The sequence below is a fragment of the Physcomitrium patens genome, chromosome 4, assembly GCF_059467195.1.
Source record: "Physcomitrium patens ecotype Gransden chromosome 4, ASM5946719v1, whole genome shotgun sequence".
Lineage (NCBI taxonomy): Eukaryota > Viridiplantae > Streptophyta > Bryopsida > Funariales > Funariaceae > Physcomitrium > Physcomitrium patens.
The window spans coordinates 11,549,590-11,573,720 of record NC_143413.1 but is presented as its reverse complement, the minus strand read 5'-3'; the positions used below and the strand labels follow the sequence as shown (position 1 = coordinate 11,573,720).

General features: G+C 36.5%; 3 protein-coding genes across 12 annotated transcripts; all 3 read right to left on the bottom strand.

The window, feature by feature from the left end:
• Nucleotides 1-1,316: 1,316 nt before the first annotated feature.
• Nucleotides 1,317-3,621, bottom strand: LOC112280994 (phospholipase A1-Igamma1, chloroplastic). Its single transcript, XM_024517024.3, has 2 exons — nt 3,445-3,621; nt 1,317-3,182 (listed from the first exon to the last, which is right to left on the bottom strand). Exon 2 carries the CDS (start codon nt 3,172-3,174, stop codon nt 1,537-1,539), a length of 1,638 nt encoding a protein of 545 aa, XP_024372792.1. The 5' UTR covers nt 3,175-3,182; nt 3,445-3,621; the 3' UTR covers nt 1,317-1,536.
• Nucleotides 3,622-7,088: 3,467 nt separating this feature from the next.
• On the bottom strand, nt 7,089-12,728 carry LOC112281447 (protein PHR1-LIKE 3). Of its 3 annotated transcripts, none has more exons than XR_002969601.3 (8): nt 11,547-12,728; nt 11,028-11,104; nt 9,418-9,478; nt 8,989-9,061; nt 8,746-8,815; nt 8,128-8,488; nt 7,614-7,719; nt 7,089-7,486 (listed from the first exon to the last, which is right to left on the bottom strand). XR_002969601.3 is itself a non-coding variant. In XM_024517971.3 (7 exons), exons 1-7 carry the CDS (start codon nt 11,764-11,766, stop codon nt 7,697-7,699), a joined length of 885 nt encoding a protein of 294 aa, XP_024373739.1. In that variant the 5' UTR covers nt 11,767-12,527; the 3' UTR covers nt 7,452-7,696. The 3 variants fall into 3 exon arrangements, 1 of the variants encoding a protein (XP_024373739.1); XR_002969602.3 differs by having other exon boundaries at nt 9,421-9,478; nt 11,547-12,532; XM_024517971.3 differs by having other exon boundaries at nt 7,452-7,719; nt 11,547-12,527.
• Nucleotides 12,729-20,658: 7,930 nt separating this feature from the next.
• LOC112280890 (uncharacterized) lies at nt 20,659-23,522 on the bottom strand. 8 transcript variants are annotated; one of them, XM_090249762.1, is made up of 5 exons: nt 22,954-23,404; nt 22,775-22,832; nt 22,299-22,510; nt 21,205-21,936; nt 20,659-21,104 (listed from the first exon to the last, which is right to left on the bottom strand). In XM_090249762.1, the coding sequence occupies exons 2-5, from the start codon at nt 22,828-22,830 to the stop codon at nt 21,097-21,099; spliced, it is 1,008 nt and encodes a 335-aa protein (XP_090105888.1). In that variant the 5' UTR covers nt 22,831-22,832; nt 22,954-23,404; the 3' UTR covers nt 20,659-21,096. The 8 variants fall into 8 exon arrangements, with proteins under 8 accessions (XP_090105888.1, XP_024372575.1, XP_024372573.1 ...); XM_024516807.3 differs by lacking the exon at nt 22,775-22,832 and having other exon boundaries at nt 22,958-23,522; XM_024516805.3 differs by having other exon boundaries at nt 20,659-21,936; nt 22,958-23,448.
• Between the last annotated feature and the right edge of the window lie 609 nt (nt 23,523-24,131).

The window sequence follows — 24,131 nt, the reverse complement described above, 5'->3', positions numbered from 1 at the left end:
AAAGACAAATTGGATTGGTATATTGTTCTACAGAGCAAATCGCAACATATATCTTCACAAAGCCTCTTCTAAGAAATAAGTTTCAAACTTTCAATGATAGGTTAGACCTTCTTTTAGTAGAGAACTAAGTCCCACTTCAAGAGGAGAACTGTTGAATGATACCATATGATTTGTACTACAAGCTCAGATTTTTCCAGTATATAACAAGTTTCACAAAGTGCTGGCTCTCCCTTCTTCTTGCAAATCTGCAACATGAATGAATTTCCATTTCATAACAATTACAACTGCAAGTTTCTGTCCAACTAGTTTTTATTTCCACTCAACTATGGGAATAAGTGCATGATTCAAGTTCCGTTTTACAAAGAGGTGCATGATTCTATTGTTGGACCATTTCAACATATTTGTCTTGTAATGTTGCCTTGGAATGCCTAAAACATTGACTGTTCAATGTCCATTTCATGCTCGACGTGCTGCTGCAATGGATTTGGTTGCATGTCTTCCACAACACTGCAATGTTAGTCTGCTAGGTTTCATTCTCCTTGCTGGAGCAGCCTTGTCCGGAACTAGACATTTCAAACCTTGGGAGGTCATCATCCACAGTCTTCGATCTGCTCCCCTGAGCACATGGCTTGTTTCAACTTCGCCTTACATGTTTTCGAAGCTCTTGGATAGTCGAAGTTTTGGTGCACTACTCGTGCGTAATATCGTTGAGAGAGGTGATTTTTGTAGCCGTCTTGCTGTCGAGCATGGTTGAGTTCAGAACAGACGAGGTAGACGATCGGAGCCTCTGCTAGTCGAAACATGTTTCCTCGGCAGAAGTCAGATGTGCGCATTGAGTATGATGAGAAGATTCAAAGATAAATAAATAAATAAAAACAAGTGGTGGTTTAGGTACACGAAAGAAGAGGAATTGCACAATGGTGTAGCTTTGAGACGCTTCTCATGGTATTTCTAAAATGGCACGCTGGTCTGTTTTATTGTGGCAGTTCGCTTGCCGTCCACTCCAAGCATCCTGACTACTGGTGGAGCTTGATGTCGAAAAACCAAGCAACGACAATCGACCAAAAAACAATTAAAAAAAACCAGAATAGCAAAAAATATAAGACTGACATGAGCAGGCAACTCTATCCATCTCAACGTGCTCAATGAGGCTTTTTCTGAAGCCATATCCACACAAGTGACTTGAAGAATCCATTCGGCGCAGATGTTAATTCTGCTGCTGTAACTGTAGCAGACAAATTGGAGAATGGTTTACTGGCGGTATCTCATCTTCCTTCTGCACTTTGAGATCGGAGTGTGCACCTGTAAATGAATGATTGAGGAAAACGTCACCTTGTATATACGCAGCGGGAAAATTTACAATTTAAAGAGGTGACCAATTTCTAAACGTCGCAAACTCTCATTGTGAAACTCCCTAACTGTCAAATTACTCGTAGAAAATCCAAGTCTTCATGTCAATGAACACAAACTTGTTTAAGTCAAATCTTTACACACTAAATAGAACAGAAGAGGCTGATGAAGATAGACACATAGTGCTCAGGTGGAGTAGGGCATATCCTCAGTGTCCCGCTCGGGCATAATCCAATCGCCATCATCATTCTGAACTAAACCCTTGTTCGCGAGCTGCCGCCAGAAGGACGGCACAAGCTGCTGCGGCACCAAGAAATCTGAGCTCTTGTTCACAAGTGCAATATCGCGACGGTGCATTAGCTTGAAATCCTTCCCGATCCCGCGACCAGGTCCCTGATAACCCGCCAGCAAATGTAAGTACCCCTCCAGATTGTGTACGTTTGCGACGCCCGCTTTTCGCCGCAGGTATGGTGAGTGGTCGCTGTTGATCTCCAGCTCAACACCGCAGTGGGAGTATGTCCACCGCAGCTTATCGATCAGGTTTTGCACCATTCGCATCTCTTCGTTGGCGAAGAAACCAGGAACTCGAGGAACGTAATCGTGGTAATTGACGACACGCAGGGCTTTGATGCCAAGGGCCTGGACGCGGTCGACAAACGGGGAGTTGCCCACCCGAGGTCCAGCGAAGGAGAAGACGGTGATGGGTACAGTGTTCATATGCGTGGTTTGGGACGGGTCCGATGTGGGTGTAGGAGTTGTGTGTTCGTTCCATTGCGAGGGAATTTTCATATCATCCATGCTATGTCGATTGATACCTGACTCCGCGATGTCGTAAGCTGAGACGGTTGCCATGGCAGCACCTAGGCTGTGGCCTGTGATGGTGATCGACAGCGTTTCATCGTCGTACTTCTTTATCAGGCGGAGGAGCTCGGAGAGTAGCTGCTCCCGGGCGCTGCTCTTGTTGGAGCGCGTCCTGGGATTCTTAGTTGTGTAGAGACTGAGAAAACCTTTCTCTATTCGCACCCTAGGGTCGAGCCAGTTGTCGCGCTGGTCTCGGTCGTCTAAAGAGGATGGGACGAGAGTTCGTTTCAGATTTGCTGCCCATTCGAGTTTCGCACTGGTGCCACGCCACGCCACGACAATGTCACGGCGACCGAGCTGCTTGATACGCTCCTCATCGGTGCAGATGGCGACGAACCCCGCCCAGTTCGACATGCGCTCCATGGGCGCGTCAGACTCGCCGAGGAGGAGAAGGCTTGTCACATCGGTAGTGGTGTACAAGTACTTCGTGACCTCGTATCCAGAGTTAGCGAGACCTGCGTTGTTGAGAAAATCCTCCCTCTTGTAACGGCAGCTCCCTCGATATTTCGAGTACACTTCGCCATCAAACCCGTCGTAGCATGCTTGGGCGAATTCTCCGTAGCGGATAAGCTCCGCTCGCAGGTCGGAATCTATTGGGTCCAGCATACCTTTCCAGTCCGTGGCACCTTGAATGTCTCTCCATCTCTGTGCTAGAGTATTAGGTGGCACCGTGGCATCCTTCGACTCCTGCATTAGCTCATCCGCCGCCATAACCTGAGATGCCATGATAATTCCCCGCTTATCGTGGGTATGTGGAGACCTCCTGATCAGGTGCCTGTTGCATAGACTGGTACTTGATTGTAACCCCCTGTTTTGCAGCCCCCTGGGCAATAATGGTGGCAGGATTACTAGCGTTGCAGTACTGGACGCTGCCTGAATTACTCCTTTGCATCCAGTTCGCAAGTGAATACCCGCAACTTGGGACAGAGATGGCTGTGTCAAAAGAGTTGAAAACGACGACATTCTATCTCCTGCATACGCAAAGAGGACACATGATTGAACGTATTACACATCCTGATGCACTGAAACTTGGAGCAGTCACAAGCACAAAATCAAATTAATACCTCTTAAAAGACCCAAAAAACAAAGAAAAATAAAGTAGCAACAACAACCATTGTCCTTCCCTTATACACATTACGATTCTGACAACTCCTGTCACCCAACAAGTGAGTTCCAAACTAAAAAAAAAAAATTGATTGAACCAGCTACAGGGGACAGGGAATGACGTCTCACCTAAACTTGATAATCAGTTCTGTGCTACTGGTCGATTGTAATATACTCGTCCGAGAGGGAATCAAATAGATTCCAAACACCTCAAAACCTGCAACTCGAGGCAAGTTTTGGGCAAACAGAAGGCACAGTAACTTCGACTTCAGAAAAACTGCACAGCAAGTGACATCCTTGAGCCGGGATCCGAGGATGCAGTGACCGGCTCGAGCACTGTATTAATACTGCTCAAAAGAACACTGGAGGGGTAGAGCGTGCGAATATACGAACGCCGATGGGTACCCGACAGATCAATTGACTTGTGTTTCATTCCAACTCTCTCTGGCTATGAAAGAAATCTATAACTCTATTATTAGAAATGTGTGGCTCATGAAAGCAGCTTCGGTGAATGGGACCGAATACACGGAGTCAACTGCACGCAGTACCAGACTCTGGCCGTAAAGATCCTTTTCTCAAAGACTTCATCGGTGTGTTAAACGTGAAGTCAACTGTTCCCGGCAGGTCTACATGTGGCAACAGATTACAACAAAACTGAATAGGAAAAATTAGAACTCGAATATTCAATGGAAAATGGTCTTCTCCATACAGTTAGCTCGGAAATGTTACTCGGTATGGGTTTTGTCATGAAAAAATCTTGATACATTAAATTATTGTGATATAGTTCATGACGTTTGACACATGACGTCTTTCTTATGATTACACATGAAATCTTTGTATATGCTTGTGCACATGATTCATGTGAAATATGAAGAATTAAAATAATTAATAAATACAATATCATAAATTATTTTTAATATAAATATATATATATATATATATATATATATTATAAAGTTAGTTAATTATCATTATTGAAGTTCACTTACAACTCATGTATTTTACATTAAGTATCAAATAAGTTTATATGTATGTATGTATGTATGTATGGATATATGTACATATGTAACTTAAACATTTATATCTTATAAGTCACCCTAAAAGAGTTTTTTCTAATATTTTATTAACATACTGTTTATACATATAAATTATTGTATTATAGCCTAGTACCGATGCAAAATTATAACAACTATTGTGCATCTTTGCATTAAATGTGTATATTTTGAAACTAGTTGAAAAAGCCACTAAAAATATCACACAATATTAATAAAGCTATCCAATGACATTGTTAAATATTCAATTAAAACTACATGTTCATCTTTCCTATCTTCTTTGCATGAGGCATTGTAGAAATACAAACCATTTGATCATATCTTCTTGATAAATCAACTCATAACTTTATCTATTACAAATACAATAAATTGAATATGTCAACACCTAACTTCATTGTCACTTTATATTAATCAAGAACAACATTTTAAATCAAATGACAAGATGCTTACACCAAGGTGGAATAATACATGTGTACTTAGATCTACTGAGACAAATATCATGTTTTTAATTAAAAATAATAATATGTAAAAATAACAAAATAGTGGCCAAAACACTTTAAAAAATTACATAAATATACATGACTTAAACATAAAATGTTTGATACTATTATACTCATATCTAATCACCCTAAAAAGGTTGACTATTATATATTATACATAAATCATAACTATCTAATTTTTGTTATTCTCAAATGAAACACAAACAAAAACTCAAAACCTCATTTTCATACCAAACTAGAAGTTACCAAAACTATATCCCCTACATCTAGTATCCAATTGTTATAAACCTCACCTATTTTACAAAAAAAATAACACTTACACACAATTAAGATGCTGTGCAACACAAACTCCAATACTCTTGAAACAAACCTACTACCAAACTCATCGGAGCCACAGTAGAAACCCACATGTCTCATTTTAAAAATGTACATCTATTTCGGTACACAGATTCTTTTCATAGAACTTGAATTGTAGAAGCAATCCCAGAAGTATCTTAGAAGCGAGGTTAGGAGCGACGTTACCGCAGGAAGCGCAAGAACAACCGCAGACGAGCGCAAGTGGGTGAGGAAGCCATGAATATGTTAGGGATCCGTCAATGCGTGTGTACGCCCTAAAAATCGGACCTATGTGTGGAAAAGGGTCGTATTTGCGAAATGCGGATGGATTCACAGATCAGTCTTCGGGGCATGACTCACAGGATCATCACAATACCGAAAGGTGAGAAATGTGGTCCTCGGTGCCGTGGTGTGTGAGAGAATCTGGTTTCCAATCGCTTTCAAAGGAATCAACTTCACTGGTCTTTGTAGGCGTCGTGGATTTTGCTAATTTTGCAAAACCAAGATTCGGAGTTGGAATCACGGCGCACGGGGTCACGCTGTGTACAGTTTTCGGAAATAGTCAGCCCCCTTGACTGATCGCCATTAAACCCAGCTTCGGTCTCATGCCATGTTGGGTCCCGCAATTCCTTTCCCACTTCTCGTGAGTTGCCAAATCGGTTATTTTCGCTGCGAAGCTCGTGCCACGCAGTTGGGTCATCTCTAACCCTTTTCCTGACATCAGCACAGTCGTGTTGTACCTGGGTTGAGGGATTCATGTACCCGAGCCTACTTTTTTTATAATCCTGCGTCAACCTCCAGCTTCAGCCCTGTGCATCTCACTCCAGTCTTGTGTGTAGCGTCAAACACTGCATGGACGTTCTCATGTCCTTCTCGACATTTTTACTTGTCTGCTGCACTCCATTGCTTTAGTTGATTATTTGATCATTGGCTGTTTTTTGGAAAGGTAACCCAGTCAATAAAAAGAAGAAAAGTTGGTGGGTTGGAGAAAGATGTGCAGATTTGGAGTTTATTCAACGATGGTGAGGGTTTCTGATTGCCGATGGGGAATTTTCTTTTGTTCCGACAGTCATTGCTTGTGTATCTGCATGTTAATCGGAAAAGATTCTGCAGGGGTCTTATGTGGTGTGTTGAGGAGGACGACCTTCAGCTACCAATGCAGCGTCACTTCCTTGCAAGTGGGACCAGGATATGCTATATGACGACATGATAATCCAGTTAAAACGGTCAGCGAATGATGGATGAGCCATTATAATGTTTTAAACGTGAAACTATCTACCCAAAGTGCACTGCGATTTTGACGCAATATTCTACGAGCGTCAATTTGAAGTGCTATAGTTAGTTTATGGATGGCAGTTAAAAATTACGCTCGCATATAGTAGTTGTTAGAAATGCGTCTAGGTCAGTTCATTTACAAATCGGAAAGCTGTGCAATCAACTTGATCTATTGATTTACTCCAACATAAACTTCCTCATGAAGGCGGTATTTGGAATCCAAAAAGTATGCATAAAGAACACCTATCACAGGGCATCTTGATTCAGTTCGTTGCAAGTCCACTTGCGGCATGATAGCCTAGGAAACCGTTCCAGCCTTCACATGGAAATCGAAGGGTCAAAGAAGTTCTTTAGATCAGCATAGTAATAGTGAACTCGACATGTCAGAACTTTTTTATGGTACATCTTGACTACGGATGGGTCGAAGTTAGCCACTGAGCATGCTGAAGGGGAACAATTTTGTGTGTGCCATGGAGTGAAATCAGTTTTCGATCCAACGAAATTCTGATCTTTCGTTACAGAGCCTTCATCACAGATATGATGGAACAAGAATGACCATTCTATGTTAAAACACATCTTCAATAAGAATCTCAGTGACTGCATAAGTGGATCCAGTAGAATTGAGATGTCATGTTAAATGTAGAGAAAGTTGCAGAATGAATTGGAAAACCCAGCTTGGACCATCAAGCTTACACGATTTCACAAATCAAAGCGTAAGCAACAATAATATGTAATTACAAGGCTCTTTCGATGAACTCATATCACTAATTCCAACTCAGTCTTCACTATAATCTAGAAGAGTGCAAAATTGAGATGACTAACTCCTTCCATCCCTTATCAAGTGGCATTGTATTTACATGTACGGTTCAAAACTCTTAATGCACGACTCTTAGCAGAGATAAGTGCTTGTTACCTTGACCACGAGATATATAGCAGAGGTCAATCGAGAGAATGCTACATAATACTGCATCTCTGTACACCTTTCGTTCTAGAAAAACTACAACTTTCCTGCAAAAACATTCCGGAATAACCCACGGTTCATAATGCAGCTAGAGAATCATTCCAGCTGCTGTTCTCTAAGGGTTATTGACAAACACGGACTTTATCAAAGAAAAAGATAGCACAGAGCAACTACCTTGTTTAAAAGAGGGGAAACGTGCTCCTAGGTATTACTTTAGGTGAGGACCTCCCATGGACGGGGTGGCCTTGAGGTGCCCTTCAGGTCTCGAATTTTTGAATCCCTGCAAAAAAAAAACAAAAAACAAAAAACAAACAATCAAACAATCAAACAATCAAACGAAAAAAATAAAAAAATAAATAAAAATTAAAAAAAATCGTTAGCATCAGAAACTACTTGTTTATTATCCACGACGTCATGGTACATGCTTATCAAGTAACTAAAGAACGCGATGGATTTACATATTTCGAGTGCCTGCTATTTTCCACATTGTGCACAAGCATGAACTTAAGCATGAACCGAACCCTTACAACAGCCAAGAAAATCCTTCAGAAAACAAGATATCGTCATTGAGTAGAAACATTTTCACTACAGTATCAAGCAAAATGAATGAGTTTGAAGGAAATCCATCCATCCACACGATGTCATGCTATGCTCTACACTACAATCTCGGTATCACTCAAAAACCCACCTATTGATGCTTGGTTCTCGCAACTCGCAGAGGCACCACCACTGTCCTCAGGGTTTGCTGCGCCATTGGTAACATGGCTTTTTTGTGAAGAACTATCTGATACACGAGACTCTTGACGTGGAAGGTTTCCAATTCTTGCGTCTGCACTTTGAGTTGGAAGTTCCGGTAACGTCAATGGAGGAAAACACATATTCATGGGTTCACTGTTCACTTTTGAAGCCAGCTCTGTAAGCTCTGCATGTACTGTTTCCAGGCCTGGAGATGCTCCGATATGACTACCTAGTGCTTCTTTAGCCTTTTCAAGGATGGATTGCAAGTATTTGCCCTGAGCTTCAATTCTCAATTGTAGCTGCCTTTGTATCTGCGTCAGATAACAGGGGGTCCACGGTTGAGCACAGAAATCTTAAGGAGAGATATAACAGTAGTCGACAGAGAATCAATAGAAAGAAGCTGCACAGAATCGCCCCTATGGGAACCCTGACCATGAGAAAACCTCAGAATAAGTTTGTCGACTTGAACCAGGAGAACTAGAAACACTAAGAATCTACCTAAACTAATTGCATACAATGTAAAAAAACTTGAAACGTCCCTACATCAAGAGGTTAAGAAGAAAAAAACCTCAAGTTGCTCTTGCAATCGGCGCTGAACTTCCATTTGCATCCGAATGGCCTCAGATATTTGAAAGCTTCTGTAACACAGGAGGCTCCGTCAAGTCAGCATTCAGAGCATTCCCGACTTCTTTAAAACTTAACTCATAATGATAACTTTGTTGCTAAGCACATGAAGCCAGGTAAGACCACTAATGCCTTCGGATAAGACCTAACCAAAAAGAGATTCAACAATGTCTCGAGATGAACATACTCTTGATTCTGGGGTTTCGGAGTGCTTGGCCCATCGCTACAAGCGCTGATTGTAACTTGAATATCAGCAGATCCTGCTCAAAGCAACTCCCACCCATTGCTGGTATAAGAACGAGCTGGCTTTGCTCAAAACTGATAAAGCGGCTCACCTTCAACAGTTCATGTGGTCTGAAGTAAGACACTAAATACATTTGAAGAAATACAAAAAGACACTAGGAGATAAACGTCCAATATTACAATACAAATGGAGACAATACATACAGCCTTGAACCTCTGAGAACTCATGAACCCGGAGATTTTCCATACTCTATGGATTACGAGATGCGTATTAGTAATTTCGAAATCTACTAAAGACTGTTGAAACATGTAGTATATGATCACAAAGGAAAAGTAATGATAGGACAGCCTGGAACGAGACTAAAGTGGTTACCACCCTTGGCGCCTTCATGCCCACTACTGTCTCGATGGAGCTGCTTTCCAAGCCTGAACTTCTGCAAGCCAAATGCAAAACTGATGCTTGAGCTAAGCTAACATTCAATGTTCAAACGATGCCACGGATATGTTCAGACAATATATGATACGCTCATCCATGTCTACATACTTGGATATTTACAACAGGATCTGAACATCGGCGTCATAGAAGAAAGATGACCCAGGCGAGCAAAGCACAGCATGGGTACCTCTCATGAACAAAGAACAAAGGCGAAACTTTATCTTGTAAACCCTTAATTTCGTTCGTTTTCTATGTACATAAACTACTTGCTCACGTTACTGTGAAAAAATTATCAAGCATTCATTTATCAAACCAATCGCTATATGCAACACACATTTAGATATAACTCATGTCTCATCATTACAATCAAAAGGACCTTCTTTGGTATTTAAGATGTTTCTTTCTGGTTAGTTAAACAAAGGTAAGACAGTCTAATTCGTTAATAAAACAAATCGTCCTGAATATTTAAAAGGATGACTTTCACAAGTGCTTCACAAGAGTAGAAAGTGGAAAACTACATTTGATAAAGTCATGCTGTAATTGAATTTTTAAAAAAGAAATTCATTCAAAGATGTCGTGTTAGCTGATTTTCCACCCGAAATGACCTCCTTAGGTATCCACATCGTGTCTTTTGCTGAGCAGTGCAGCAATAACCTGCATATTGTCTTTGACGCCTTCATGTTATATATTACATGTCATAAACAGTTGTCCACTACTGGAGACAGCAGTTGATTCTCGATTCTTGTGTTGTAAATTTTGAAGTCTTCTGAGGAAAATTCTATGCATAAATAAGGGACAATAAAATGAATCTTGATGGAAGCGCTCCGGATGCAAAAATTCGAATTAGTGACATTCATCAGTCTCATAGTAGCCCCAATTTTGCTCTAATTCATGATATACTTCGTCTTGACATTGTCATTCTCCCAGTACGTGAGCGCAGCATGAGCTCGGGAAGCACGTATGGGGCGGACGAAAGAATGCCTCAAAACAAGACATATCAATGAGCTGAGAGAAAAATTAGGATACACATATAAAGTATATTATAACAAGTTGGTCTCACTGCACCCACTGCTTGTTGTTGGTGTAAAGATGATGAAAATTTAAGATAAAAGCCAAGTCTAAGACGAAATCATTAGAACTTTACAACGAAGAGACGGACACCTATTGCCGACACAGTGATCAGTTCTTTTCTTCTTCTTTTTTTGTTCTTTTTTTTTTTTTTTTTTGTTCTTTTTTTCTTTTTTCTTTTGGCAGAGCACACATAAAGTATGTACTTCAACACGCGATTGACGAAAAAATTGTAAGTAGATAAATATTTTTAAAAAGTAAAAAAAATAAAAAAAGAAGAAGAAGTTAACAAATCACTAAAGAACAGAGATGTCCAGAAAATGAACAATTTCACCATGGATCATTATCATTGAAACGGAAGGAGATGATAAGTTCCATACATAGAAGAAAGAAACGCGTAGGCTAAGAGTGCCGAGACAATGAAGCAGGTACAGACACCATACAAACAAAGTATGCCATATGGCAAGGAAAACCCTAACCTGGAGGTGGCTCTTCAAATGATAAAGAGTGAGACCCTTGACGGCCATCACCCGCATCACCGATTTCGGAGTAGCTTCTGCATTTCAGAAGGACCATCAATCAGCTCAAAAATCGTTCAGTCTAAACGCATTCCTCGAGGCGTCTCGAACACAGAGAACACAATCTGGAATATGTATTTTTTCCGACAGTCTCCGAGAGAAATAAGACTTCATACAGCAAGAATTCCGTGAGCGAAAAAATAAAAATAAAAATAAAAACAATAAATAAAAACGACAACAACTAAAAACCAAAAACTCTGAGAAGACACACAGATGGACAAAAACAAAAAGCGAGAGGTTAAGATATGCAAATGAGGCTACGGATGCTACTGGGGATTTACATCTCCTGTCATGAAGAACGCATCGGCACAACTCATCATTCCCAGAACTAAGAAACATCCCATCAAATTATACCAGAACACAAGCAAGATCATGTGCAATTGTACTTTTGGACATGTGAGACAGGCACGATTGGCTTACTATCGGCGCCACCCAAACGCTCGACCGCGTCGACGAAGCGCTCATGAAGCTCCGGGGTCCATCGCAAACGAGGTTTTGGGTCTGCCGAGCTAACCCCCCCATCACTAGAAAAGGTAGCACCGTATGCTGAAGGTATGTCTTGGTTGCTGGATGCCGACTGAGCACCATTTGCGGGAACTAATTCCATGTTTGTATAATTTTTCCCTTGAACCTGATACATTCTGAAGATATTTTCCTTTCCAGCTTAGGCCGCAACCCCCCTCTTGATTCCAGGTCCGCAAGCTGCTATCCTCACTCCTTGATTCGATATCGTTGTCATACAAGAGTTTGTGCCCAAATACAAACTTCTCTCTCAGTTATGTAGATATCAAAATAAGCTGGGCTATAAAACAATGCACGAGACTTCCAAGACTGACAATACTTTACACCGTTGCGTTGTGAAGAGAACTCAGCGACATAACATTTTTTTGCTAAATTCTCTCTGACTCGACTACATATACAACCAAGGATAGAAATCCACACGCGAAAGGTGCCCGCTGATGAGTCAGGAGGCAATTAAATACTACTTTCTCGCTTACGACAGTACAAGGAACCACTGTAGCCGACAATAGCAGAGACAGAAAAGAACATCAAGCTCATAACGAGGAAACGGCAACAACAATGCTACGCTCAAAATGCTGCAATGCCATTAAGAACTGCCAAGATCCAAGTTGCGAAATTACAGACACTGCCACTAGAGCCCCCAATTTCTAAATCTCAAACCCACCAAACCAGTCAACCCAAAAACTCGAACAACTCAACAACTCCGTACTGGTCGAATAACTCGATAAAAATTGTAGACAACGGCATGCAAACAAGAATTGCTGAAAGACTTCCACATAAGCGACAAATCCAGAAACCCTATAACCGAGCAAGCTACCAACTTCTTGCGCTAAAGTGTACAGAATTCCAATCAATCACAGGAGAGGAAAAAAAAAAAAACAAAAAAAAAAAAAAAAAAGGGAGAGGGAGAGAGAGCAGGGCCCAGATCGACTTGCAGTGAAAGCACGGAGCTGAGGGTGCGAATGCGGACGGAAAGCTAGAGATGGACACCCATGACGTAGTCAACCTAAGGTTCGGCAAGCGTGAAGCTTCGCAACATCGCCATAGCCCACACTTCCATCCACGATGCAAAATTCTGAAATGTGTGCTCGCGGCTTGTTCAGAGGGGAGGCCGCTTTTGTGGTGGAGAGTGGACGGAGGGACGACTGTACCTGACGACCTCGTCCCATTTCTCGTCCAACTTCGTCGACGAAACAAGCTCAGTCCGTTCATAGCAGCATAGGGTGCAACGCCGTCGACGAAAAGTGGGGTTCACATCTGCCCAGTCTTGTCTTGTAGGGCCACTCGCTGACGAGCCGTGCAGCGCAAGTTCGTCGTCGTCGAGGTCGACATGGCACTGCAGGCTTTAGGAGGCTTTAATTGATTACATACATTATGGGCAGCTAGCTTCCTGTGTTGATGATTAACGGGGAGGCTCAATGGCAACAACAACAATTAGGGTTTTTGTGGTGCTTGACCCATTCAGAGAGATCACAGGAAAGCCCAAGAAATTTTTCCGGCTCTTCTCATTTCCGAGGTGCTCCATCAGAACCCGCAAAATGTATTAAGCTCTCTTCTGTCCTCTCTCCTCTGGTCAAAGAGTTGACTGATGGAAGTTGACAACTGATCACGGTTCCAAATATGTGGAGTTATGAGCCATGTGGTGTGGTGTGATAGGTTATGACTTGCTGATATCTACCAATGTGATTACAACATGATTAAAAAATATAGTATTGCTACAGTATTGTTGAAGTCAAGTGATTCATCACAGAAACCAATCTCCCTGTAACAAGAATAATAATAATAATAATGTATGTAAAGTTCAACTAGTGAACAAGCAGTTAAATGGTGATTTGAAATTAAAAAGCTTGTGCAACATCCATTATGATGCTGAATACATGGTCTATTAATATTCTAGGTGGTAGAGTGTCCAGAATGGGTATAGTACTTCAAAAACTCTGCATCAAAAGCACTTGTGAAGTGTCATATTGACTATGTGAAAAAAGATGCATATGATCATTTTTGGTTGGAGTGTTCATTTTGAATTATGTATGTGTGCATTAATATGTATTTATAAATAGTAATTTGTATTTTCCTTTTGTATCATTACCTTATTCTATCCAATATAGCCATTGATTGTCAAAAGAATTTGGGCAGTTTACAGATTTTTTTAATATCAATGTAGAACCCCTCAATCCTTGAACTTAATCTGTAGTAACCAGCAATACAATCATATTGCTTTCTTTCTTATAAAGGGAGGTATGGTGCACAAGTGAGAGCTTTGAGAGAAAGTCTGTGATGGGTGTCTGAAAAGCACTCTTGGAGATGAGGTACTCCTTGCTGTTGATTTGCAAGATTGCACATAAAGCTTGCCACTTTGAGTTAGAACACCAATCAATGTGTTGGAAGGGATTCTATTAAACTGACTTAGATCTAGATCTACAATAGTCCCAATGTGGCTAAAAGAACTAGAAAGCAAATAGATCTAAGGCATGATGGATTTATATTAGTGCAGTCTAGATCTGGACTACACTAGTACACAAAAAACTACACAAGAGAACAAATTAGTAGCTTGGAAGTGGAACACCAATGCTAAAAAATACAAGAGGCAAGCCTCATCACACTACAAATGTCTCAAATTGGCTCATATATTGTATAAACTAGAAAAGAATTGATGCAACTTTAAAATCTACATTGGCATGAATTTCCAAACATCTTATTAAATTTGTAACAAACAACACATCATCTAGGATAGATACATTAGTAATGAATAATGTTTGTAAATTATACAATCATTAATCAAGTAAGTTTACTAAATCCCTTGTCTTACATTTATAATATTTCTTTGCATCTAATTTAAAGATGCTAATTAAATCACATTAGAAACACAAATTACTAAAGTTATAATTCAAAAATCTACAAGAAAAAAGAATAAATAATAAATATCGTACAATAATAAAGATTCATAAAAAAAGAAAAAAATACAAGATATCCAACTTATCATAAGCTTGGAAGTTAGTCAATAATAAATTTAGTAATAGTAATATAATATGGTTTAATACTAGCTTACTATTCCAACTCTAATTTCAAACTCTAAACTATCTCAAAACCAATAGAAACATGTATATCAATATATTTTTTAAAAATACATATGTACTTACATTATCCTCAACTATTATAGTGCTAATATTTAAATTATATTGAAATGCATTCTCAAAAAAGACACAATTAACATCTCAACTAGTAGCTTATATCTATAGATTCAATTTTAAAGGGTTGATAGAGACAATACTTATTATATTAGCTTGACTAAAAATTATAGCAAGATTACAAGAAAACCAAAGGTAACAACTACAATACAAAATTAAAAGAAATAAAGCATATTTAGCATGAATAAGCAATTGTTTAAGACAATCAAGGTAAAAATACCAATACTTATACCATAAATGCCTTTATGCTAAAAAAATCAATCACCAATGAAGACCATGATATTAAAATGATTGAATCTGATATATCCAAAAGACAAAGCATCAATAATTTTTTTAAAAAAAAACTAGCTTTATTAAAAAATTGTATATTCTAAACCTTATTGTACATAAAAAATTGATACACTTGAATTCCAAACTTAAGGTTTGGATATCTTGTGATGAATATAATTGCTTTAAAGTACAATTCAAGCCATAAAATCTTAATACAATCAATTGGCACAAGAAAACATAGATGTTAGTTGATAAAGCCATCAAAAGACTATTAATATGTTAGAACATGTTGTAGCAAATTTTTCTTATATGCCATAGTCAATTAGCCAAAAATTCCTTGCAATGACCTAAAGTTTATTTCTCATATGGTCTTAAAATAAAATTGCACAATCGTATAAAGCTTTTACTTAATACTTCCTTCTCAACCTCTTTTCTTCTTCTAATAAATACATCCATGTAATGCCAATATCAAGAATCAAAGCTCTAAAATATAACTTCAAATAGATTCTACCAATGAATATTGAATCTAATAACTAGAATCTATCTTATTGGATGTCTTGGATATATACATATTCAAACATTTGATTTATCTTTATTTTATTCAAAGAAATGAACTTGAAGTATCTTAATTCACTTTCTATTACACCTAACTAAGTAAATTTTTTACCAATTGCTAGTTCTTTAAGCATATTTTTAATTTATTTTTTCTTGATATATATATATATATATATATATATATATATATTTGTACTTGTGATTAATATTGAACAAACATTGAATAGTATTCACAACTTCAAAGAGAGAAGAGTGCACTTATTCTATTATTCCAAATTTAATCATACAAAATACTTGGATCCAACTTTGATACTACAACAACAATATTTTTTGAAGTAACAACCTCCAAAGTGCATTCAAAAGGATTTATCAATTATTGAACAACAAAAATAATTATCAAGTTGGATAATTAAGGATGTAAGTTGAACTTCTTGCCTTCTCTTTGGGCTTCTATATCTATGATTACTTAAGTGCTCTACTTTGAAAGGACTATTTAAATACAAGATGTTAGATTTTGCCATTCCTTGGAATACCTCATATTGTTGACACTTCTAAGACTTCCATCTTCACTTTATCTCTAATTACAACCTTGCTAATATCTTATTCAGCAATATAAGCACAACTTAGTTTTTGTTGTAATAATTGACTTGATAGAGTGGATATATGTCTTATCCATTATCATTTAAACATAGAATCATCTTTGATATATAAAAGACCAATAGAAAGGCTAAGTGTGTTTAAATTGATAATAAAAAAAATACAATATATATCACATCCACTTAAGGATACTTATTACATATCTAAAAATATCCACACTTCTAATGAATTACACCTTAGTATATATTTTAAGATTGATCTAGTCTAAAAATTGCCACTTATTTTTTTTTAAATTAAATAAAATCCTATTAATCTTATGATACATTACTTGAGACCTACTTCAACCATTGGATGTTAGATCTTTTAGAGAATTTATTCCTTTTAAGATGATTCTTTATTATCTTAATAGCATGTTCTTTGTATCAACATACTATAGTTTAATTATTATTATTTAACTTATAATTTGAACATACTTTTTATTATTAACATTAGAGTTAGTAAATTTAACAAAGATGAGATTTTTATTTTGAAGATCTTGCTAAATCATATATTTTGGATAAAAGTGATCTTAAGATCTTTTGATTTTATAGTTGGTCTATTTTAAGCTAAATTATTTAAATATATTTTGATTTATAATATCTTCTTATCTCAACGATATTCATAATTTTTATATTTCAAATTAGATTTACTTTTTTATAGTCAATCATTATATTTGTATAAGTTTAATTTTTTTTAATCTAATTCAATTTCTATAATAATAATTTAAAATTTAGAATGAAAAGAACCATTTTTTGGACTATAATAAAAACTTTAATTATTAATAATAAAAAAAAAGATATTCAACTTAGGTAACATCTCTAACTAATTCAAATATTATTTGATACAAAAACTAATTAAATATAATAATGACTTTATATTCTAAAAGTTCTATATTTCAAAAAATTCAAATCCATCAATATAAACAAAGAAATTTTAAACATGATAAGAATTAGATTTAAGCAAATAAAATTAAAATTGGATGTAATATCTCAATACATTGCATTCTTGAATAAAGCTAAAGCCTTCAAAGTATAAAATACCATGATTAAAATTCACCATAAGAAGCTAAATATTAACAAAAGTGCACTATTTATATATAAATCATTTTTTTAAACTCATTTTAGATAGAAAGAAGAAAGCAACAAAAACAACTAAAGGTTTTAATGGCATAGCCTACAATAAAATAACTCATATCAAAGATAACAAGTATTAATCTAAAAGATATTACAATTCATGATCTACTAATTGATACTATAGAGATTAGCTTTAAATGAAGACTAAATTTGGAAGCATATACATCAATAAAACCACAACACATGAAATTATCTATTTAATAATTGTGTAATTAAAGTAAAAGCAACTTACTATACTACGACAATACAAAAGATGACATACATAATAATTTCTACAACCTAGAGGTGGTGAATGCAGTAGTGCTTAAGAAGCTTTTTAATAAAAATAGTTAAACTTCTAAACTCCTATGTCAATTATATACTCCAATCATGTAGCTTCTATATACAATATGCCATAGATGCAAAATTGCTCTAAGGATTTAATTTCTTAGATATCAATAGTATTATTATTATTGTTGTAATAGAAGTAATTGAGAACAAATTATGCCAAAATAAGCAACCTACCATGATACTTGTCTAAGTCACCAAAATAATTAATAAATAAAAATAAGAGATTAAAATAGAACTCAAAAAAGATATAGCAACACTATATACAACAATAGTTTATAAAATCCAAGGTTATATTGAAGATTTAATTGAAGATCTCAAAAAAATTAGATGAAAAATTTAAAGGAATGATGTAATTTATTTCAAGTACAAGAGATATTTTCAAGTTAAAAACCCAATTAGGAATCTAATCTCTTATATTTTAAAAAAATTATATTATCCTTAACTTCAAGTAATTTCCAACTTCAAACTTGGCTTAAGATATATAAATTCTAAATATCTAGAATTACCTAATAGTCCTAGACAGTTTAGAATTCTTGTTATATATATAAAAAAAAAATTGTTGCTTATGTATTTATTCAAACTTACAAGATTATGGATTTTTCTTATTAATTAACTCTAATATCTTCTTTTGGTTATTTTGAGCAAGCTTAGATTGCATAAAATTTATATCCTTTTATGCTTGGAACAAATATATCATGGTATTATCTTTCATTGGTAAAAATAACTAAATAAAAAATAAAAATCAAATAAATTTAGATTTCTTAAATTAAACCTAGCTTAAAAGACAAAAATTATATATCAATGGCATTGGTCTTTCGGTCTTGTCCAACTTAAAAAGATACAAACTCAACTTATGGCAAAAAAAAACTCGGACCTACTTGTCTAGATAAATGTCAATTAATAAAAAAATAATAATATTTAAAGTGAATCTAAATCTTTTGGAAGATAATTCAATCAATTATTTTACTACTAATGTATTGGATCCAAAAGGTTTATATATGAAATGTTCTTTAAATGTTAAATTTTCTTTAAATATTAAATGTCATTTTAAATATTAAGTGTTCTACCATCTCAAATAAATATTTCTTTGGTATTTTAAATAAGTTAAAAAAATATTTAGTTAATTTTAAAAAACATAAGGTGATTATTTATGTAATAAAGATTGACTTTGAAAGATGAAGTTTGGATATAAAGTATCTTTGATTTAGCATTCTTAGTAAGTTATGTCTTGTAGGTGTGTCTTTAAGAAAAGATATTGTTGTTAAAATTTATTTAGAGATAATAATTCAAATAGTCATTTATTGAACAAAAATTTAAATTTTGACTTTGTAAAGATACCCATATAAAGATGGCTTTGTAATAATTCTAATCATTTTACAAGGAGAGATATTTTATTATTCTAACATAATTTGTTTTAACTAAGAATTTGTTTTTTTAAAGTGGATTAAGTACAAATGACTAGTTATGAGTTCTTATCCAAACCTAGATTTTTTTTATTTTCTAGACTTTATTTATCCATGTTTGTTCATTATTCAAACCTAATTTGTCTAAGTCTAATGTCTACTTAACTAGATTATTCAACAATATATAAAAAAATGTATTAACAAGATTATCAATGGCTTCACTCTTGCCTCTATAGATACTAGCTATCAATAGTTTGCATAAATAATTTACATAGATATATTTGACTTATTCAAAGGCCAAGAATATGATGCCAAGTTAAATTGAGTTTTTAATATTATTGTGGCTTTAAGAAAAAAGCCAAAGGACAACTTCAGATCAATACAAATATAACTAGTAGAAGAAGAAAAATATCCAATAGTAGAAACATGCTTACTTTCATTTATACAACTTATAATCAAACTAAAAGAACAATTCTTTTAGACAAGATCATACATATTAAACATAATTTCAATACCAAAACAAAAAATAGTTTTATTTAATTGCAATGACTATGATTGTGCACCCAACAATGCTTATAAATACTTATGCATGGCTTATATCTCAAAAGAGCTTCTATACCCAACAATACAAATTCTTCCTCTTCTTAGGTTTAAAAGATTCCTTGTTACTTTGATGCTACTTCTGAGATTCCTACAATAATTGCTATTTAAATCAGAAAAAACATAGGTTTTATTTCGGCAAATAGATTAGAGGTATCATAAAATGTAAAATAATGAACTTATGATTAAGTAGTTTGATTGGACATTTTGTTTGTGTGATTTAATACACAATTACATTGGACATGTTGATATGTAAATAAAAATGTAAATTTATTTATTTCGTATGTTTTAATACCAAAGTAGAAATATTTTAATCTTGCTTTATGATAATTTAATTCATAAAGTAAAAACTAGATAGTATAAGTTGCCCAATAATAAAAAACCAGACATACAATCAAACAAACAAACAAACATCAAAATAGACATCCCTATTTTAAAGTAGCAAATTTGAAACAGGACATCTTAATTGTTACCAACCTGTTCATCATATAAAAACTTCAATGTTTTCTGTACAAGTAAAAAAAACACGTCCAAATGAATTTTAAGAAAGATTCAATTACATTTATAACATCAGTTATACCAAAAAACAATTGAAGAAGATTTTTATTTTTGTTTTTAATTTGACACTGTATAGAAAAAAATGAAATGGCTAGTATAAAAAGTTGCATACTATTTTGCCTAATCCCTGAGAAACTTGTTCAAACTACTACTTTATTATAAAGTATCCTAGTCCTTAAGAATCAAAAAGCATTTAAAATTTTTTACATGCCAAAGTACCTTAATTTACATAGGACCTGGAAGCATCACTCCTGTATTAACATACTGACAGTGCGCATACAGTAATTAGGACTAGATTAATGCAATGATGGAGTGGAAGCAATAATCAAGCAAAAGACTGAAATATTCGTAGATGCTGAAATTAGAGCTGAGTGCTGGAAGTGCTCGTAATACATAGATTACATCTTTACATCTGTAAACACCACATAATGCAGATTACCTTAAAGTGCAGAGACTTTCGTCAAAATGGATTTTGTCAAAAAAGTTTTTGAGCTTGAAACAACCTGTTGGAGTACTTGTTTGTATGGCCTGACCTGAGATCCATACTTTGTTACTAAGTTCAGCAATAGATTGCTGAATTTCAAAGAGGCTGAAAACTGATTGCAGTTTAGCTCCAACAAAGAAATCAGGCCTTCTAGAGCGACTTCCTCCAGTGATACCTTCTGATTCAAGAGGGTTTGCACCACCCCTACTGTACCATCGGTCCAGACCCAATTCCGAGGACAGAAGAGCCTATTGCATAAAGAAGAAGCTGCTTCGGGAGAAAAACACTCCTTCACCACCCTATTAATGAGATCACATTTTAATGTTGAGCCAGAAACATCCGTCTCTAACAGAAGAGGAATTACAACAGCATCTATAGTCGCTCGTGGATGGGCCTTACCTGCCTGCAGCACCGCGGAACTCAGAATTCTTGAAGGAGGTTCTTCCATGTTTATTAGCTTGGGAAGGAGCACATGTGTTAAAATCTGTGTTGATTGAGCATACCCAGACTGTTCACCGAGCAGGCTTGTTACAAGCAAACTGGTTGTCTCATCGGTAACCAGCCATGGCTTGATAACTTTGAGAACACGAGACAGGTTTGGAGCTTTGGACAATATGTCAATGTCGAAAGGTAAGCCATCATGAGAAGACCTTGACTGAAGAGCTATCCCGAGACTTTTCGCCTTTTCAAATAAATCATTCCCAAGCAACTCCCTTACTGACTTCTCGTCCTCATCATTCACGGCCTCAAGGTGTTCCCCTCCAGGCATTGTTTCTTCTGGTCCTTGGCTTTCCTGAACCTGTACATGAGGTGATGTGGCTTGAGAGATGACCCTTGGCTCTGGATCGCGCTTCCGTTTGCCCAATGCGGTTTGTGAACATGTCTCAGGGCGAGCAGTTGAAATCTCTACCTCATCCATTAAAACTCTATTATTGTCAACGCTGTCGGCCACATTCTTGGCAAGTCCTTCCTGTGTCAATGGATCCTCGTCATTTCTGGGTATGACATCTTCATGTCGCAGGGTAAGCCCTGACAACAGCACCGATCGTAATTCCTTGTACTCCTCGATCCAACTAGGCAAGGACGAGTATTGTTCTAGCGCAGAATTTTGGCCAGGTGCACAGTTCTGCTCTGGATGTGCATCAAACAACGAGACGTGAGAAATACTCAGCAGCCCTCCGTGTAGAGACTCGTAATCTTCCACATATGTATTTCATTTGAAGTCAAATCAATAATACATCCAGCCGAAGTGGACCAAAATACACAAAATGGTTGACCGAACGTACGTATTTAGGAAATTTTAAGGAATTGTTTTTACAAAAATAAAATTAATTAGTGAACTTAAAATTTAAATTAAAAGAAAACATCTCATGAAGACTATCTTTACTTGAAGCGCAAAGTTCAGTGATGAACATTCAAAAACCTACAGAAATATCTCACCAATTAATTTCTTACTTACAAATGACCACAACACAAGATAATGGGTATCATACCCAAGCACAGCATCTTTTCGTCGGGTTCGCCATTTAGAACATTTAGCAAATTGGATGCCGCAAGCTTGACCCAGAAGTCAATGCCACGGGTGGCCAATAAAGTGGAGGCAAGGGCAACCAAATCCTTAGAAAGGAAATGGCGCCGCTCTGCACTCAAAAATGTGAGAATATTGGTTTGCATGGCATTGGGCAGGGTTTGTATCCACAACTCACTGCATAAAGAACAAAGGAACTAGCAATCAGAACGTCAGAATCAATCAACTCAACTGCAGACATGACTACAGTCTTTTTCACTTAGATGTGTATTGCTAATTATTACCCGTAATTTTTTTAGCATTTATCACCATCTTGACTCTCTTTCAAACGAAATCGTCATCAAAATTTACAGAATATACTGCAATAATTTTATTTCTGTTGATTCAACTGAGTATTGTTATTCATAATTGCAAAAATCCTCTAAGGAATCGCAAGAGGACCTTATGGTCGAACACATTCTTTGAAATAGATACACAAATTCGCTTGCATTCGCCATCTCTGAACCAGTGAGAAGATGATATTAGAACCAGAGCATCCAATAAACGGCCAACAAAGTAATACACGGGTCGCACTCTCATTTCGGTTCCAAATGCACAATGGGAAAAGGAAAGAAACGAACCTACTTGCAAATTGTCACTGTAGCGCCCGGGTTGTCGTGCTGTTCTTCGATCACCACAACAGGTTTTGCCAGCAGCTCCGGCACGAAGCGCGACAGGGACTGCAAGACTCCTCGCGCATTCCCCTGCGTGGAAGCCTTACCAAGTGCATCACCATAGCCCTGCGTCTCCACCCAGCGCACTGCCGTTTGCACAGCAGATGTAGAGTTCCGGAAAATATCGAGGAGAGCTCGCCAGCGTGCATCCGAAACACCTTGCCATGCCATTGTCGCACCATTCCGCTACTCCAATCTACATTTCATTCTTCCTCCACATTGCTGTCACTGCCATCCCTGTCATGCACTCTACACACCCGGCGTGTTCGCAATCCTCAAGCCACGAATCCTTGGGTGCACTAAACCCTACCACCACACACATTGTCTACACTCCAAAGTTCTAGTTGCTGGAATCCAATCACGGTTGTGACAAAATGTCGAGAGAGACACACTGGAAACAAGCATGTTCACCACAGATCGATAGCAACTCTTCTAGGGTTTAATGAACACAAAAATAAGCCAGTAAACCAGCATCAACAAGCAATAGTAAAAACGACTCAGGCTGCGTAAACCGAATTTAGCATTTCCTCCTTGCAATCAGTAATTGTAGATTGTACCGATGTCCAAAATTTTGACTTTTGCAAATTCCAACTGGTTTTTTGTAGAAATGTGACATGTAGAAAAAAATATAATATAATATTAAAATAAAGGGAATGATAAAGTGATCCAAATTTTTACTAAAGGGACTCACTCTATCTTAACTATAATTGCACCCTTGCAGCCTGCATCCATGTTCCTAACTGTTTCCCATTCCCAACCATTGTTAAGAACAGAAACAAGGGGTTGGTAATGTCAGGAATGGGGCAATAGTTGGAAACAAGGGAATGGATGGAGACAAGGATGGGGTTGAAAGGGTATAATGATAGTTTAAATATGTGGATTGATTTAGTAAAAAATTTGGTTGCTTTATCATTTTCCTAAAATAATAGTTATCATAATTTAATTCCAACTTCATTTAGTAATTTTATTTCAATTTCCAAAAACTAACAATTCACATGTCAGAAAATCACAAATGATCATTTACAAACTTAAACATGAATATATAACACCATTTCTTACAAAAATATCATATGCTGTAATATTCA